The following is a 19,686-nucleotide window of genomic DNA, read 5'->3' on the forward strand; positions in this document are numbered from 1 at the left end:
TATATTGTATATAGCCTATATGCATATTGTATATAGAAAAAAATGATATAGGCCCACTTTAAAAATATTAGATAGTGTATATAGTGTAGAGTATATACTGTAATAATTAGTGTAAGGGATTATGATTATTACATTAATATACAACAAACAAGGAAAAAAATGAGCTAACGTTAAAAAAAAAAAAAAAAAAAAGGAACAAAACAGATGCCAAACAGGATATCCGCTTGTACCGGAAAACCGGCTCGTCTACATGCTAGAGAAATGGCTGTTGTCTCTCTTACAATACATCAGCTACAAACCTTGACGTTTACCAAATAATATGTTAAAGAGGCGAAATTATTCAATCGAGAGCAGCCGCTGCACTGTTTTGTGCTTTCAAGTAAGATAAATGTAAATGCTTCGTTTTAGTTCATCTGTAATCTGCATGAAGTGCGAGTTTCACTGTGACGCTAGCCGGCTTGCAGGTAGCTGTTAGCTGTAAAGCCGAGAGACCGAGCCACCTGTCATCCAGCACTACTCGCTACTTTCTGTTAATGGCAACTGAATAGGAGCTCAAGCCAGAGGAGAACTGACTGTTTTTTGGTTCAGTACAAGAGATTAAACCGGGTATACCCGCGCCTAAATGCCCGAACAAGGCCCCAGGATGAATGGGTTTTCTCTCGGTGAGCTATGCTGGCTGTTCTGCTGTCCACCCTGTCCCAGTCGTATCGCGGCCAAGCTAGCTTTCCTCCCGCCGGAGCCCACGTACTCGGTGCACACCGACGCTAACGGGGTAACTAGCTTACATTTAACCGAACGGGCGGACTGGCAGTACTCCCAGCGGGAACTGGATGCAGTGGAAGTTTTTACCACCAGAAGCAGCAGGGGTAACCGGGTTGGATGCATGTTCGTGCGTTGCGCCCCGAACAGCAGGTACACGCTGCTGTTTTCCCACGGAAATGCCGTGGACCTGGGACAGATGTGCAGTTTTTACATCGGCCTCGGCTCCAGGATCAACTGCAACGTGTTCTCCTATGATTACTCAGGCTACGGAGTCAGCACCGGAAAGCCATCTGAGAAGAACCTGTATGCGGACATCGAAGCGGCCTGGCAGGTCCTGAGGAACAAGTGAGTATGAACCATGAGAGTATTATGGATCAGCCCATGTAGTGGTTTGGTGTTCATGTCTTAAGTTAACCCCAACATTCTTCATGTTGAGGAAATGGTACCCTAAATAAAAAAAAAACAGTTTCTCATTTTGAATCCTGTGACAGAGGCGAAAAGTAGCAGTACAAATGGCTGCCTCTCTCCATCACACTATCACTGTATACAGGTGCACCATGGAAGTGTATGAAAATATAAGCAATTCAGAATCCGAGACAAGAATTTAGCTCCTTTCACACAACAGGGATAGCTTCTGTGGTACCTACTGCCAAAACCTGTTTTGTTCATATAAAATTAGTTTTAATTAACATGTCACATGCACATTTAATATTTCAACTGAAAAACAGGCTCAACAATAAATCAAGTTGAAGAACAATCAATTGTGTGACATGTGGGTCCACATGTCAAGACAAAATATATCACTTGAGAAAACTGATCAGTCAGTGGTAGGGGTGGGAATGATCAAATTAAATTTCATTATTTGATTAGATTATATATATATATATATATATATATATATATATATGGGATGCACAATATAAATAAAATTTCATACCTTGATATTAAGCCAAATATCTCAGTAGTGATACGATATATGATATGACTATGGATTCACATGTACTTGAAATTGTAGCAACAATTTAAAAAAAAAATGAAGCATTCTTCAAAAAGCAGCATAATACCAAATGGATGTTAAAAAGTGCAGTTACATCACTAAATAGAACAGACCAATCATTGTCTTAGGCTGCTAAAATAAATGAAAAGATGAAATAATTTCCAAATAATGTAATTATTGTGACAGGTCTATTTGGAGGTGTGTTACAATCTTCTGTCTGTAGTGGAATCATAAATTAATAGTGTAATTTACTGACCAACATCATTGGTAAAATGGTGTTTAAACAGAATTTGATGTGTGTGTTCTGCTGCAACACCAGTACTGGGGCTGGCTCCTGAAGTGAAACGGACCATGGCTGAGTTGTTTTCTTCACCAGAATTGTTTTGTAAAGTGTTGCATTGTGGGTTGGTTTGCTGGCTTTTTTGTTAGTGGTGCTCTGATTCACTAGTGTTAGCCCTGTGGGTGATGAGTTATGATTTCCACAGAAAACCTTCATAACCTTCATTAAGGACCAATATGAAGTTATTAGATCCACAATGCTTGTTTTTTTTTTTTTTAAGAGGAATAACAAGTTACCTCGTGTGTGTGTGTGTGTGTGTGTGTGTGTGTGTGTGTCCGGGTGCTTCACTGTGCCGTCACGGTTCAGCTGGAAGTTTTTGGTTCATTTGGAAGTTTTTGGTTCAGTCAACACGGTGTCATGAACGGTGAGCAAACATGATTTTTGGCATATGTGAATCAACTGAGAATTCTAGTTCTGGTTCGAAGCTTTTGTTCGTATCACATGATCTTCCCCAGTAGAGGGAGTTCAGATGTTCAAGTTTCCATCATTGTGAGGACTTAAGGACTTCTTGTCTATGTTGGCTGAGATTTAAACTTTTTTTTCATTCTTGACCATGGAAATAAACGTTACTGGATTGACGAGGCTTAAAATGCTAGTGTATTCTTTGCAGTTCTTTGTGTTCCACAATCTCTTTTACATGGTGCATTCAGATTGTCCTTATCAACATGGAAAAGAGTAGGGAAATATAATGTGACATGGTTGTATAGGGTGAAGGTATTATATAAACTGAGATGATGAAAAAGCCACAGCAAAGTGTAAATAAGAGAATACATATATACACTACTGGTCAAAAGTTTTAAAACATCCTCATTTTTCCATTTTTTATTGAAATTTTAGCAGTTCACTGCTTAAACTGCCCAAGGTAAAAAACAAAAAGTTTAAGTCACCAAAAAGTGATAAATCATGTACATTTCATAGAAAACAGCTTTTTCTCAGGGACTGAGAAACTCCCAGGTTTCCTGCAGCAGTGGAAGCAAATGAAGCCTTGAAAGTTAATGCGAACAATTCCTACAGGTGCTACAACTGTTACTGATGACTTACAAACCCTGTCTGTATGAAGGCATTCAGCTTTGTTTGAATTTTCATACATATAGGTGTGTTTTTGATTGGGCTAACATAGCAGCAGCTCATAATGTGAGCCGGGTGCTCACAACATTAGCAGCTACTGTCATCACTGTTTAGTCTGTCAAAATATAATGTTGAATTCTTCGTTTTCATTCATTTTCTATGTTTTGCTGTGGTATTGAACTTGGTATGAAGAATTGTGGAATTTCATTAGTTTTGGTACCAACTACCAAATTTCTGCTATCATGACATCCCTAGTTTTTGACAACTAGTAAATTTATGACATTAGAAATTGAATTATTGTGAATAAGAATCAAGGTCATAGTGTTATTAAAGCTTTTACATGCTATGCAGTAATCTGATTCCCTTTATATGAGTTTAAGTGATTTCTTTGACTTTATATTTATATTTTATATATTTATATCTTTTATTAAACAGTGTTTAATGAGGCTCGGAGGTCTGAGCTCTACTGAGTGTGTTTTCTAGTAAAAGACAATAATAATAATAATAATAATTATTATTATTATTATTATTATAAATTGAGTATTTATACTCTGGTGTTGATCTGCATACTTGTGAAGGCTTGACTTTTAGCAGCTTGCAGGTTGTGATAAAGTTAACGTTCCCAGTGTGAACGTTGCATTTGTTTGCCACATTGATAAGTTAGCTGGAAAGATAAAGCCAAATTAAACAGTTATCATTGCCCTTTAGTGCCTCATCAAACTCTCATTTGCTAACCTGTAGCTCTTTGAAATCTTTGATCAGGTTGACCTGTCTGTCGTGTTGGTCTGTGTAGGTTTAAAGCGACTTTTACAGATGGGCTTTGTGGCATCTGTGGGCTTGGCCTGAGTGTGGCTATGTGAGCAAATAATGCCATATTTGCTTTGTGCAAGAGGACTTGTAAGCTGAAGTAAAGAACTAGTGTAAGTTTAAATGTACAGCGTTAGCCGCTAACAGTGAATTCAACTGACAATTACTAATATATATTCATCTGGCATTTTTTTTCTAATTTATGTAGATAAAACTGATGTTGTCTAATATGGCAGTCCTGTAATAAGTCCTCCTGCATGAAAGTTATAATGTTTAGTTTGTAATAAAATTGTTTTAGACAGTAGATGATTGTTGTGGAGGATGTAGTGTGTGCAGCTGTTGAGCTGTATTACATTACACAGAAAGGTGTATAATGTCTGTTCTTTAGTCTACCTGCATTGATATAAATGGGGAGGACCAAATAAGAGAAACAACTTGATGCCACTGCATCATTATTTAATCTATTGATAATTAATTGGATTAAGCATCAAGTTTATGTCAATTCAGCCTTAAAACGTCTTCATCATGTCACTGCACACAGCTGCACTCTTGTATCTTTAATTTTCTGTCCCACTTATTTGGATCAGGGAAGTTTCTAAATGCTCAGTGATCCATATATTTATGGGGGAATGTTGGGTGTCTGTTAATATAGCGGAAACAGCTTATAGAAATCTGTCCAGGTCAAAATTGATCACACTAAACAAATGGTTATTATAACCACATTACTCTCCCTTTTTCTTTGTTTCTCATGCAGATTACCTAATAATTGACATTTATAGATGCATTACATGCATATAAAGTAATGAAATGTACATCTTTGCTATATAAAGATTAAATAACAAACTGTGCTGTGGCCCTCTCCTGCTCCACACCTGTTCTGAATGGTCAGGGCGAAAGCATTAACTCCACTCACGTAACACACCTGCTGCTGTGAGAAAGCAGGGACGATGATTACCATGATTGTAAAAGTCCCAGAACACAAGCAGAGCAGCAGGAGGACAAACTAACTAACTGAGCCACGGCAGTGAAGATATCACATGGTGCACGAGTGTGCACAGCAAGCGCACATACACACACTCTCTCATGCAGTGAACGTATGATGGGAGAGCAGGCAGGGACGGTCATTAGTGGTCGTTACACACTGTGGCTCCAAAAACCTTGTTAGAACATTAATTAGAGGAAAGATTAAGCATATGACAAATTTTGTATGTTATTAAAAGAATACTAAGAGAAAAGACCCAAAATGACTGAAAGCAGACCACTATACATCTACTATACGACTAATATAGTACTACTAATTACTTACAGCATTTGTATAGGGATGAAACTTTTTAATTCATATAAGTAGTTGATCATTAAAAGCTGTTTCCACTGTGATACTATAAAGCAGAGGGTCTAGATGAAAAGTACCCTGAGATGACTTCTGTTATAATTCAAAGCTATATAAATAAAATTTAATTGAATTGAACTGAATAAATAAAAATGTAATTATGGCAAATAAAACTGGATGATGGAGATAATGGTGACCACAGAACGGAAGTAGAATGAATTCTGTGACTATAATTTAATGTAGAACTTGGCTATTGGCTAAGCATAGAATTTAGCATGTTGCCATATTTAAGATTTATTTCGAAAGACAACCAGGATTTACAGTTAAAGCCAGGAGTTTACACACACTTAGGTTGAAGTCTCAACTCATTTCTTAACCTCTCCACATATTTCACGTGGTCAAACTCTCTATTTATATCACAATTCCAGTGGGTCAGAAGTTAACATTCTCCAAGTCGACTGTGCCTTGAAACTTTCATGACGGAAGATGATGTCATGTTTGACCCCAATTAAACAGTTAAAGGCAATGCTACCAAATACTAACAAAGTGTCTGTAAACTTCTGACACACTGGGATTGTGATGAAAGAAAGAAAAGCTGAAATAAATCATTCTCTCTACTGTTATTACTATTCAAACACAACAGAATGGCTCATTGAAGCTCAGAGGCTGTCTTTATTCCGGCCTCACCCAGCTCAAGACAATTTCAAACAATATTGACTCCTGGGCTCTTTCACCTTCATAAAATCCACAAATCCACTCCACCGCCAGACACAGCAACTCATCCAGGGCGCTTCGACAGAAACACTATCACATACCTCTGCTACAAAGGTAATGTCTGTCAGTGTTGTTTTTTTTTGACACAATGTACAGGCAATCCTGCGATCCAAACTTGATACTTGAAACTATGATGTGTATAGTTAAATGCGCTCTGAATTGTCATCCAACCAAAGGGATCCAATAGTAAAAATAAACGATATCAAATGTTGCTTCACAATGGCTAGAAAATAAACAATAAAGGTTCTATTGCCTATGCCTTCAGATGGACTGGAGAAACTGACAATAATGTGCAGTCAGAAAACTCTACTGCTCTACCTGGGGACTACCTGAGTGCTGGGAACCTCCAAGATAGTGGTAGAGGGGAACCATGGGAAAAAGGGAAGACTCCATATTCTGTTAGCTTAACGCAAAGCTCAATTATAATAACAAATTAAATATCTTAGGGGGCAGCTTAAGATTTACACAATACCTTGACATTAGAAATTTGGCTCCTGCAATGACATTTCACATTCTTGTACTAAAGCATTGATCCTAACCTACCTGAGACAGGTGATGTTTGTTAGGATTAAATGTCAGGAATTGTACAAAACTGAGTTTAATGCATTTGCCTAAGGTGCTTAAAAACGTCTGACTTCAACTATATGTAGTTAGCTTGATGCTGACAATGAGTTTGAGAGTGTAAAAACAGGTAATGGAACAGAAATAAAATCATGTCGGCTCGTCTCTGACGTCCCAGGTACGAGGGGGTCTGATGCTCATCATGTCGCCGCTGTTGGGTTGTACAGCTGTTTCTTAAATTGATTGAATATTTCTGAAGTCAATACATATTTAATGATGAAGAGCTGACAGAGTAATTTTCCTATTGTTATCACCTTGCCATCATGTGATAATAGAGGCCAAAGGCTGATCATTACCTCATATAAAACGAAGCAGAGCCATAGATTTCTCATGCAGAGCATGTCTCAGATTAATGCTCCATTTGACAGGTAGTCTAACTGCAACTGAACGGGACCAAGACTGTCTCTTCCCACCTACCATTAAAAAATAACATTTAATTGTTCCCAAACCCTTTGGAGAGTGAGCTACCCAAGCATGTAACAGTCTTAATCATTGGGCTCTCCTTAGGGGAGCTAAGCACCTGAGGAGGAGGTTTATGTTTATTCAATATATTTTTAATTACATTTTGTGGAAAATCATTAAGACTATGCCCTTAAACAGCAATTTGATTTCATAATGGTAGTCAGGTTACTCAGCCTGCAGGGCTGTGCTGAATTGGAGCAGCTAGAAAGACTTCTGAGATAAAGATTTGTTTGCTCAAAGATCACTTGGCCTGGCATTTTGATAATTGCTAAATGAGTTGATTGTACTTGTTCTTCCCCTTTGAAATTACATTTCCCCACAGTAGGCTTTAAAGATACACTCCCTTGTGTTGTAATGCCTTATAGTGCCTCCAAACCCCAGTTTCTTCAAGAACATCACTGTGAGTTGGAAAAGAAATTTGGGGATTTGGTTTTCAATAACAAAATAAGGGAGTGTGTCTCAAAAGAATTAAGTGTAGTAATCTGTCACTGTATCATTATTTGGGTGTATAAACAGATCATAACTTGGTTGGATATTCCAATAAGCCAATTTTGATGAGCACAATTTTCTTTCATTAGGATTCCACAGGCCTCATCCCATCAGTGTGGGTGTACCAGGGTGAAGTTTCTCTTCTTTTACTGAAAGAGTGAAGCATGGAAATATCCTGCCTCTAAGCCTGGGCTTCATTCTGTTCATGCTGGACATTGCTCCGTGTCTGATGTGGCTAGTGTTGGCAGGACAGACAGTGTGACCGTGCACTGATGATGTGTGATTTCCCAAAAGGCCTAAGCAAAGATTCCAGCACACGCAATGCTTAATTTCTTTGCCTGCATTTCTCATTTGGAAATTGTAAAAGGTCCCATTGAACAGTATTGTACATTACCATACCCAGTGGGTGGATTCTTATTATATTGCTGTGGTAAAGTCTCGGAGTGTCGATAGTGCTATGCACTTTGTCGACACTTTTTACTTTTACCCTTTCAGCATTTTTACCAACAAATCTGTTTCATTGAATGAGACTGTGCATTAAACACTTAACTTAACAATGGTACTGTAGAGTTCAGAGTATGGTGGGGTACGACCATTGTTAGATGGGCTATATTAGCGGGGGGTGATCTGACGATCTTATATTGTGGATGATTGTACTTGGGAATATGACATATTTTTCAGATGAATCGCATCATTAAAGGTTTCTATATTTAGATCTTTAACTTCAAAAGTTCAGTCCATGTTAACTGTTAAACAGCTAGCCTGCTAACTGCAGCTGCAGACAGCAGTCCTTGTTCTGCTCTATAGCCTCAGTGAGTTTGGTGTAGCACATGCACCAGTACTCCGCCTGAGCACAACAAGAAACAGGACCACCGTCACCATCTGCAGTCCAAGTTATAGTTTGTCCACGGGACGAGAGACCTGCAGGTAGGGAGACAGGAGGCGGGACGAGCCAGAGGTCGATGTAGCACCTCATATTTTAATAACAGTGCTGTCCAAATGAATACTCCATATGAACTAAGCAAAAAGTGTGATTGGTTGTGGCACCGTTTGTAAACAGAAGACAGCATTGTGGGCAAATGGTAGTGGCGAATGGACAAACATCTGAAAGAAGTGTCAAAGTAGCAGGAAGATAAGATTCACAGCGTCCAGTCAGGACATTCACAAAAAATCAGAGTTGAAATGGGATGCCGGTCGTGATTCAGATCGTGGATTCTACCCCAAAAGATTGTCGTATGATCCTTTGGCCAGATCACCCACCCCCAGGCTATATGGATAAAATCTTTTGTCATGGTACATGTGATTTTATGTCACAATGTTGATATATATCATTATATAGTAAATGTTCTGAAAAAAAAATGTTTCTAAATGAAATAACAGCTTTAAATGTCTGTTGGGATAATTCAATCAATAACAAACAATTACCAACAAATCAAGGTACTTCATCACACTGAGTGTTGCCATAGAGCATTGCTTGCAGTTGCCTTATATGTTAAAAATGATAACTGGATTAGAACAAAAAACTCTTTTATCCTTTAGGAAATTAGTTAATTTCCAGACAAATAATAAATAACAATTGGTTAGACTTGAGTAAATGTAAACTTCCTGGCTTCTGTGTTGTTCTGGGAGGCCCCGCAAAGTGCTTTGCTTCACAGATGTGGCCTTGTTCATTTTATTTGTACATATGAGAAGTTTCCCTGTCCCACTATCCTTCTGCTTGATGTTACCTAACTTGTGATGGAATTTTGAAATGGACTCAAATATCATGAAACTTTGTGTGTCTGTCAGCAGACACACAATGCCAGCCCCCAAACTGTCAGTCAACTACAAAACATTCATTGAGCAGCTCACACATTAATTGTCAGTTGTCTTAAAACGCCTCACAGAGAGCATCTTTGATGTTGTAGTATTTAGTTTACTCCTCTTCTTCTTCTCTTGTGGGAGTAGTGATGAGCTGTTGGTTGTGTTTTTATTAAAGCCTGTGTTTAAAATCAAATTTCACTGGGCCTCTCGTGTCAGACTATGGACATGCTTTATAATTTAGCCAATGGCAATCCACCTGAATGCCTCAGGCATCAGTCTGGACATGCCCACCACTTAGGTTTATTTACTCACCGTAATAAAAAGTGATTTGTAATGTAGGTTGTCAAATTTTGCCTAAGAGCCTTTTTATACAATTCCCCCACTAGGTTTTAATGAAATAGCATGATCCAAACTGCAGAGCACAGCTCAGATTTTTATCAGCCCTGCTCAGGAAACAAGTGGCATGAAAGAATGCTGAAAGAGAATGACATTGGCTCTTTATATCATCTTCATTACAGTTTGAAAAGCACAAAGGGACTAATTATCTTCAATTCAATAACCCTCACTGTGTACCACACAGGATGAACTGTAAGATGCTTTTTTAACTTGAGAAAACCTAATACTGCTTTTTCCATTCAGAGATTGTTCTACCTTTTCTTTGACCTGAAACTTTTCCTGTCCTGATGTTTCCATGGAATGTACTGTATGTATGTTAGGACAGGCCATTTCTACTGGCCTGAGTTTGCAAATGGAAACATTTTTCTCTCATTTTCTCCATCTCCCCCTCTGTATCTGTATTTACTTGGTAGCTTTCCATTTACAGTCTCAAGTGTTTTGTCACTAAACATGGTTGATTGCAGTTAATGCTGCTCCTTGAACAGGGAGCGGCATCAGATTTATTCGTTAATTATCGAAAATGAAAGCCACGATTTCTTTTAATCAAACATGTTTTCTTCCTGCACTACTTAACTGGCTCCCAAGCTTTTGTTCTCCACTTAAAAGAAGTGGACTCCCTTTTACCTCCCTATTTAAAATGACAGCCCTGTTAAAGCTCAAGACATGTACATTTGGACTCCCTCTCTCAGACCTCTCTAAGTGACTGTGGTGGCATTCAGCTCCGCAGCCATTTGTTTTGCACAAGCACTGGTACGTAATCAATATAGATTAATTGACATCAGAATAAATAAAGCAGATGAGACGAACATGCCGGTAATGTGGAAGTGTGTAACGTTTCACTGACCATGTTTTCCCTGTGCACACATTCAGACTCAGACACTGGAGATGCAGTAGCATGTCGTTAATGGGTAATTTGCACCTTGAAAAACATGCTTGTGCTGCCCACCCAAAGACTCAAAAATTAGCAAGTGGAACTACATGGGGAAGATTAAAAAGGTTAAAACCAATCGGACATACACAAACATTTTTCTCCTTTTTAATTGTTTTCACTTTAGTATCTGTAGCTACACTGGTTTGTCCAACAAATAATGGCCACTATTCACACAGATGTCTTTTGAAGATTTATTTTATCTCTCTTTTGACAACAACATCAGAAGACCCCATGAAAACTACAAGAAAATACAAATATAAAAGTTTGAAAATATGTTTCTCCATCGTTTTAAAGTCTCTTAAGTGTCTGTATAAGCAGCTCAAACACGCTAAGTTAGTGTCCATCAATAATCAGACCCAATCATGTTAGCACATCAGACATCAAGTCAGATAAAGGTACAGAAAACATATCACATTGCCGATATAAAGGTACATTAACAACATTATACACAAATATAACAAATGAAATACAATGACCGTGTGCAGAATGACATCATTTTGGAGCCGTACATCCCTCCTCTGTAGCCACGGAGTTCTGATCCACTGCTCCAACCCACAATGCCACGGTTTTACCCTTAGCTTCACTCTGGTCATGTGACTTGTTTATCACCAAACATTGTTTGACACTTGTATATTTTAGACAAAACTTTTATCAGTTACCCTTTTAACATCTTATTTATTGCATTTTTAATCCTTTTTATTGACTGTATGAACTTAAATTATCATAAATTTGTCATAAAAACTATATGAACAAATGAAATACACATCACAATGAAATCTGTCTCTTAGACAGTTACTGTATCTTTGTAATCTGAGCATTAAAAAAATGCGGTGCTCCTTAAATGCATTTGTACTTTCTAAGCATCACACTGTCTGTGATTCTGACTCATTTTTACTACTGCAAATCTTTTTTTTTTTTTTTGTCTTGTGGTTGCACACTTTTCATCCGTGGATGGATCTCTGGGAGAAACTGGGACTGCATCTTTCTGAGGCCTGTTAAAGCAAACATGACAGAACTGTTGTCACATGAGAATGAGATGGCAACAGAGGCTTGAATCTAGCTTGTCACCGTTGTACAGTTAATCGTGCTGTCTGTCTTGCTGTGGCGTCTCACACAGATAGTATACCACAAAACTGAGTACACCCCTGGTCAGTATCACTACAATGTTCAGTAATTACAAGTCCTGTCTGTTTAATACAGTTTAATTTATTTGTATCCAGAGCCCAAGAAGAATCAAGGCAATTAACTTATTACACCATAATGAAAGGTCCATGTTCAACTGCAACAAAAGTCAGTGTACCCTTAATTAGCGAGATGCCATTTTTTAATTAATTTTTTTATTTGTATAACCGCCTTTATTATTGATGACATATCTGATTCTCCTGGGTGTGGGAGTTGTCGGGGTCTGGCACAATCCCTCACAGATGATTATTTTCAGCTGCTCTTTACTGGAGGGGTTTCATTGCTCTAACATCCACTTTAAAATACGCATCAGGTGTTCTGTTGGATTCAAGTCGGGAACATACCTGGCAGGTCATAGTTTTTACTTCATGTTCTTTCTTAGGAATTCTTTTTGCAGTGTGTTTGGGATCATTGTCATGATGTAAAACTCCTCTCCTGTCGAGCCTCTCGAGACTGGGAGTCGTATGTTCATTCAGTATTCGGGTAAACAAACTTGTATTCATAGTGTCATCTATAAATGTCATCTTCCCTGCACTTTCTGCACTCATGCAGCCATGTCAGTGAACTCCGACCTCCATGTTTCACTATGCAGTTACTGTGGTAGTCCTGGCCTGACTTCATGCACTGTGCATCTCACAGACACTGAAGCACCTATCCCCGCAGATAATCCTTGTGCCAAGTTACAAGCTCTTACCCATGTGTAATATTAATGCAAGGTTGTGTAAACAGCAAATTCTGTGTGGTGTCATTTTTCAAGGATGGCCACTTCCTAACCACTGCTGCAGCTGTGATTCAGCTTGTGTTCAGCAGTCTACTGATGATCTTGTGTCCTCTCCATCTTTATGTAATCTCACAATCTGGTTTATTTCTTGGGCAGGGCTGCACAATTAATCAAAATATTATCAAATCTCAATATGGACAAGAGAATATCCAAATCACTGGGGCTGCAGTTTTTTTTTTTTTTTGGTTGATAGAGGTAAAATGTGTCAGAACGAACCATAGATGAAGCATTGTGGTGCTACGGAGACTCCCCGGCCTAAAATTATATTCACCACATGTAAAGGAACATGTTTTTTTGGAACAAGACTCAACAAAAATCGCATCATCATCATTTTTATAATTTTCTTCAGTGAAAAGGAAATCCAAAAACAATCATTCCAAACTGAAATCATGACTCGAATTGCAATATCTGTCTGAATCGCAGTATCGCTCAGCCCTACTTCTCACAATGTGGAAACATGTTGCAGGTTATTTTATAACCTTGTTGGTGCAGTTAGCCTTAACTGGAATTCACAGGTGTAATCATTTTTGTTACAGTGTTCATAGGGACACAGTCTAACTGACTTTGGTTGCATTGAGGTTCTTCTTCTGGCTTGTATTTTCTATGTAGTCTATCTAACCTGGTTGTTTTTAATTATGCAACTAAAAATAAAATAATTTTGAATCATTTAACATATTGCGCAGGGGCATACTCAGTTTTATTGAAAACTGAAAATCAGTATTTGGTTATTGCCTCTGTCTAAAGCTTAACTGTATTGTCATATGTAACCCACGTTTGGGAATTGTAATGGTGTTAGTAGGATCATAAGACTAAGGTCTTAACCCTTCTCATTACCAAAACAACTGAGGCTGACTATCCACCTTTTTGATCTTCGACAGCCATGATGCCAAGTTGTAGCTGCAATCATCCTCAGGGTTGCTTAGTGTCCTGTCAGAGGCAGTCCAGTGTCCTGTGAGTCAGCTGGCAGCCGGTGGTTACTTTGTTCACCCATGTGCAGGGTCATAATCTCATATCAGGATGACGGTTCAGTTCAGTTGCTTCTTATCGGAGGCTGGATTTGTCTAGGACAGCAGATTAGTCACACCCAAGCTGTTATCTGAAGAGCTGTTATGATGGCATCACTTCATAGGACACATACAATCTAGCACCTCTTGTCCAAATCCTTTGTCATGGCTGTCTGTTAAGCAAGGGTGTAATCCCTCTGTGTATGTGTTGTGGCTGCTGGACGTTTCTGCTCGGCCTCCCGCTGCATTCCCAGCGCTGTCAGGAGAGGGGAGCGTTTGCTTGAAGTTTCCTCTCCAGATTGTGAGTTCTGGCAAAGGAGCATGACGTCCCTGTTCTCCCTCTCTCCCCCTGACAGACTCTAGACGAGCCTGTTTTCTGTCAGCGCTGCCTTTCACCCCGCAGTACTTAAGAAGAGAGGCCGGGAAAAGACACGCCACTGTCCAGGTCATACATCAAACCGTTCTCTATTGTGCAGAGTATACCTGAAACCAGGAAGTCTCTCCATTCCCTAGAATTGTTTTCCAAGTGAACTATGAAGGAGCCAGATGTGATTGTTCTCTTTAGAAAGCTGTGGTTTTGGATGTTGCTGCTGAAACGCTCACAGAGCTTCAAACACTCAGGAAGGAATGGAGCATGGTCAGTGTCATGTCATCCAGGCAACTACACACTGCTTATTAGTGTTACCACACACTGCACTCAGCTGGTGTCAGTTGGAATCTGCAGGACTTCCCTTCTCAACTACAACATAATCATAATAACTTTATTTAATAATAAATAAAAAAAACAATAATTTATTCATTCAGCACTTTTCAAATCAAGTAAGTGCTTCACATGAGTCAAGATAAAAAAACATCCAAACAACCAAAGTAAATTACCGTAAATTAAAAAGACATTACACAATAAAAGCTTTTTTTTCCTATAAAAATGTGTCTTAAGAAGTGAAGAAGATAAAACTGAACTGACTCTGAGAGTGTGATCTGCTCTGGTAAGTTGTTCCACAGTTTAGGGCCCTGACAGCAAAGGCCCTGTCTCCTTTGGTTTTCGACCCAGACATGGGAATGACCAGCAGTGAACTACCAGAGGATCTCAGACTGCGTCAGAAATATAGGGCATGTAGTGACAACATGTAGTGGTTTCACCGAGCAGTGGATGAATAAACATTTGCACAAAACATGTAGTGATATGAAGTGTCCAAAGAGCTGTCAAGAGCTTTCATTAAAAAATGAAATGGAATTTGCTGTTTTGTTTTTTTTTTTTTTTTTGCAGTGTTATACCCTTTTTTCACCGACATTATCAGGTATTTTAAATGTGGGCAAACCTGCTAAGTCGAGTTTGTCTTTCTGCTCGGACTGAGGACACAAACAACTGCTATGACTGATGTCATCACATGTACTTACAGAGCACACACAGACGCAGTGGAGGCGTCATGTCTCATCCCCGGGTTGGTGCTTCTGTAAAAGCGTTGGAGCCTCCGTGTGAGAGACGCTTCGATCGGTGATTGTGTGTTTTTAAAACTTATTTCAGGGCTGCAGCTCACTCTCAGGGGAAGGTGTGTCTGAGCACCGTGCAGGACTAGTATCAGGTGTGCCTACAGTGTCTGTGCTCTGAAAGACGTTACAGCAGGAAAAGGGGTGAAAATTGATGTGTTCACTTGGGTGTTGTGTTTACATCAATGCTGATCTGAGCTGATAAATACCTTTGTCTACTTCAGAGTCATTTGACCTGGGGCTTAATGCAGGTTGTTACCTTTTCCATTGCTGACAAAAGCCAGATTTTAGTGGGTCTCAATGGGTTTTTTGATCAGTGGGAAAGGAGCTTTAGAGTGTTATACAAGTGACTGTTGACCGTGCTGTTCTTAGACCTGCTAACCAACTCACAAACTCAACATCCAAGTCTTTCCTTACCCCATATATCAAGATCTTAGATGTATTAAGGTTGCAGTAAAATTCGGTGTTACCAGTAGTACATGGTGCTCAGGCTGGTTGAATACATAACAATTCACCAGCAATTTGATATCGTCCATATTGTTGCCTTTTGCGATATCAGTATTGTGTGTGTTCATATCTTGTTAAGGACATGATGATGATATATCTTTCAGCCCTATCACAGTGGCATACTTTGGCCTAAACCTTGCAGTTGCACACACATATACGCACAAACACACACATTTACACTTAAAACATGTAACCTACTTCCCAATGTTGAGCGCAACTTATTTTCTTCTATGTAAAATGACTTTATAAATGAATCTGGCTTGTCTGTGTGTGGTTATACAGGTATGGTGTAACGCCTGAGAACATCATCCTGTATGGTCAGAGCATTGGCACTGTGCCCACCATTGACCTGGCTGCTCGCTATGAATGTGCTGCTGTCATCCTACACTCACCACTCATGTCAGGGCTGCGAGTGGCCTTCCCTGATACACGCAAGACCTACTGTTTCGATGCCTTCCCCAGGTGAGACTCACACACACACACACACACACACACACACACACACAGCAGCAGTTACCTGGCAGACAAAAAAACTATTTTGTAAAAGCCAGTTGGCTATCAGGCCAAAATGTCGCCGTCTTTGCTGTAACAGTTACCATGGTTACAGGTGTCAGTAGGTTAGTGGAAAAGGCTGCTCTGCAGTAATAGAACAGACTACCACGGCCCATATATCATTCTCCCCACATCGTCCAGCTCCTCGTGGGGGTTCTCAAAGCGTCCCCAGGCCAGATGGGATATGTAATCCCTCTATTGTGGTGTGGGTCTGCCCTGTAGTCTCCTCCCACTAGGACATACCTTGAATATCTGCACAGGGAGGTGTCCAGGTAGTATCCTTGTCCGAAACCTAAACCACCACAACCGCCTCCTTCAGACGTGTAGGAGCAGCTGTTTCCGGATGTCTGAGCTTCTCACCCTGCCAAGGAAATTGTTTTGGCCACTTAAATGTTCTTCTATTATTCTTGCATTTACTTTCCAGAGCCCCGAGGGTTAGAGTGTACTGTAGATAGACAGTAAATTTAGCTTCACTTTCAGTCAAATGACAGTCAACACAGCACACATCACGGAATAAACCACAAGACTTCAGCACTCATATTTCCTTTTTCCACCAACATCAGATATAAGCAGGTATTTTAAACATGGGTAAACCCACTATTAAAAGCAGATTCACCCCTTTTCCACTGCCAGTGGAATTCATCTTTCTGTTCGGACTGAGGAAACACACAACTGCAAGGGCCGATGTTTTCACATGCACTTACAGAGAACACACACACACAGACGCAGTGGAGAGAGAGTGAGCTGCACATTTATGTCTCAATAACAAACTGGAAATGTAGGGATGGGTACATGGTTGTTGACGTCATCATTTGAGTTGTGAAACGCTACTCGCGCACCTGTGCACGTGTTGTTTTTGGCTACATTAGTTCAACTCAGGTAGCGTTACGTGCAACATGGCAGCCATGACTAGGGAAAGTGATGTTGTGAAATACTTAATTACTTTAATTTAAAAAAATAATAATAATAAAAAAAATAGGATGATAGCGTGCAGTGCAAGGTATGCGGTGTTCAACTTGCATACCATGTTCTCCGACAGCCAAATAGTAGGCTTGGTCGGGGAGGTGAGTGTATGACTGCAAACACAAGCCTAACATTGTGGTTGCGCTTGTGTTTCCAGTCGGACACAGACCTTGTGTATTTCTTTTTTTACTGTGAAAAACAATAAATAAATAGAAATGACAAATATATATATAAATATATATAATTTGCGAGTAATCGAGTACTCGTTCATAAGGTAATGAGAGTACTCGAATATTGAAATTACTGAAAATGCCTATCCCTATTATCAAGTACCAAAAGCAGAACCGATAACGCCGGAGCTTATCAACACTCCAGTCTTTAAAGATTCAGCCCCGGGGCCCATTAAATACCGGGTTTCGGTATCCATCCCTAATCCTGATGTGCATGTCCACGTCCTTAATGTTTTTTCTTATAGCTGACTAATCAACATGAACATATTGCACCTGTGCAGAGAATACAGATCAGCACAGTCAGAGCAATACAGGTCATTTGATGACCAGGTCTACAGGTTATTCCCACGTTTCTTAGTTGTCTAGCAAGAAGAGCTTATTTTTGCTTGCATGGTGAACCTGTGATTCCTTACTGCACAACAATGTGACAGATTCCTGTGTAGCCTGTCATTTGTTCAGATTCCAGATAACGCACCATGCTGTGAACCAAACACAAAGGGCCCTGCTTTATCCTCATTTCAGAACTTTATTCATATGCACTCTGATTTGAATGCAGGTGTGTGACAATGATTTGTGATAACAGAAAAAACATACTTTTGTGATAGTGACAAGTTAAATAACTAATAATGACTGAAAAAAGCACCAGTCATGCAGTGAATGAATTTGCACCCTACATGATACAAAGTAATGGCTTTTAATATACAGAGGTTTCTGTGGACCTGCTGTTCAGTTTAGATCCGCCCTGCTGCAGATGGTGGGTCTCATGGCTCCTGCTCAGGGGTCAGCAGCAGGAGCATGCTGCTACTGCATATGAAGTCTTGTCAAAGTAGGATATTGGAGTTGATTGATAATTTTAATCAGTTATATCAGTTGAGCCATCTGTAGAATTAGTGTTAATAAAACAGCTGAGGAATGCAGCAATAACTACACTATCTATGTATTTCAGTGGCTCTCATTGCTGTTTCTCTAATTGAACAAAGTGAGCTGGAGTATGTTAGACCGCTGGTAAACCCAGAGCACAACAGATTAAAGTAAACGAGGAATAAGGAATTTATTACACCTCATGTAACTAATATGATCCATACAAAATGCCTGGATCAGCCATTACCAATACAGCAGTACAGTCACAGGAAGTTAGAAAAAAAAAGACAATGGGAAAGTCACCATACTGCACGTACTGTATAATACTCACAGTAGTTAACAAGCATGTCAGAGGTGGTAATAGTATATGTAGTATCGTATTTTATGAATTTATAGAGATCCTGGCCAAAATGTGGGAAGAGCTTCAGAGGCATTCCAACCTGTTAGAAGTTGCCAGGATACTCTGTGAGAGGAGCTGAAGACAATGAGCCCATTAAACATGAGTTATTTCTGACTTTGCGCAAGATGCAGAGGAGAAAATGTAGTTTCAGCAGAGACCAATGTCCTCACAGCGCTGTTTGGAACTACAAGCTACAACAAGGAACTGACAGTGCCAAACTTTATCGCACTGAGGACATGAGATTGGTATCCCATCTTCTCATCTCCCAATTTGCTAATAGGTGAAACGATAAAACATGCATATTTATAGTGGCACATAAATACATTGGCACTTAATTGCATGAGGCAGGTGAAACACTCAGTAAGCATTGCAGTGGAACGCAGCATGTAAAGGCTCTGTAAAAATCTGCATTTTTGTTGAAATACTGCACCTTATTAAGCACAGTGTTCTATTGTGCCGGCGCTTGTGTTTGTGTTCGTCTCGTATCTACTGTATCTATCACACTGGTCCATGACATGTCTGCACGTAAACACTGATACTATTCAGGACTCAGACTTAACTTTCTACATCACCTACCTTTTTCATTTATCTGCACTTGAACATAATTTTTCACTGCATGTTTTGGCACCGTAATAATAATTAATAATAGTATTAAGTGACTTCTGACATCTTACAGAAAGTAGCCAGTGGCACCTTAATGCACCTGGCCTTACCTGGGCTTGAGTCCCAAGCTTCCAACCAACCAGGGGCCTCATGAGACATTAGCTTAATTTTTTTTTCTTTGTCTCGTGAGATTCCTGCTTGTTTACAGGTTGGTATGAGGGGCAACTGCAACAGGCTTGTCGTACAAAATGCTCTACCACTAAACTGGACTCCATCATAGGTGCAGCGGACCATGAAGAACTAAATGGTTACGAGAACGCTCTGTGTCTCTGTCG

The 19,686-nt window shown here is 39.5% G+C and overlaps 1 protein-coding gene across 1 annotated transcript in view; it reads left to right on the forward strand.

Moving 5' to 3' along the window:
• Positions 1 to 234: 234 nt before the first annotated feature.
• The window catches only part of abhd17c (abhydrolase domain containing 17C, depalmitoylase), a 28,085-nt gene continuing 8,633 nt past the window's right edge, over positions 235 to 19,686 (forward strand). The window contains exons 1-2 of the mRNA XM_056382248.1: positions 235 to 1,107; positions 16,025 to 16,204. Coding sequence (XP_056238223.1) covers positions 623 to 1,107; positions 16,025 to 16,204 — 665 coding nt within the window. The 5' untranslated portion in view covers positions 235 to 622. The remainder of the gene's footprint in view (positions 1,108 to 16,024; positions 16,205 to 19,686) is intronic.

The sequence above is a fragment of the Seriola aureovittata genome, chromosome 1 (genome assembly GCF_021018895.1).
Source record: "Seriola aureovittata isolate HTS-2021-v1 ecotype China chromosome 1, ASM2101889v1, whole genome shotgun sequence".
Lineage (NCBI taxonomy): Eukaryota > Metazoa > Chordata > Actinopteri > Carangiformes > Carangidae > Seriola > Seriola aureovittata.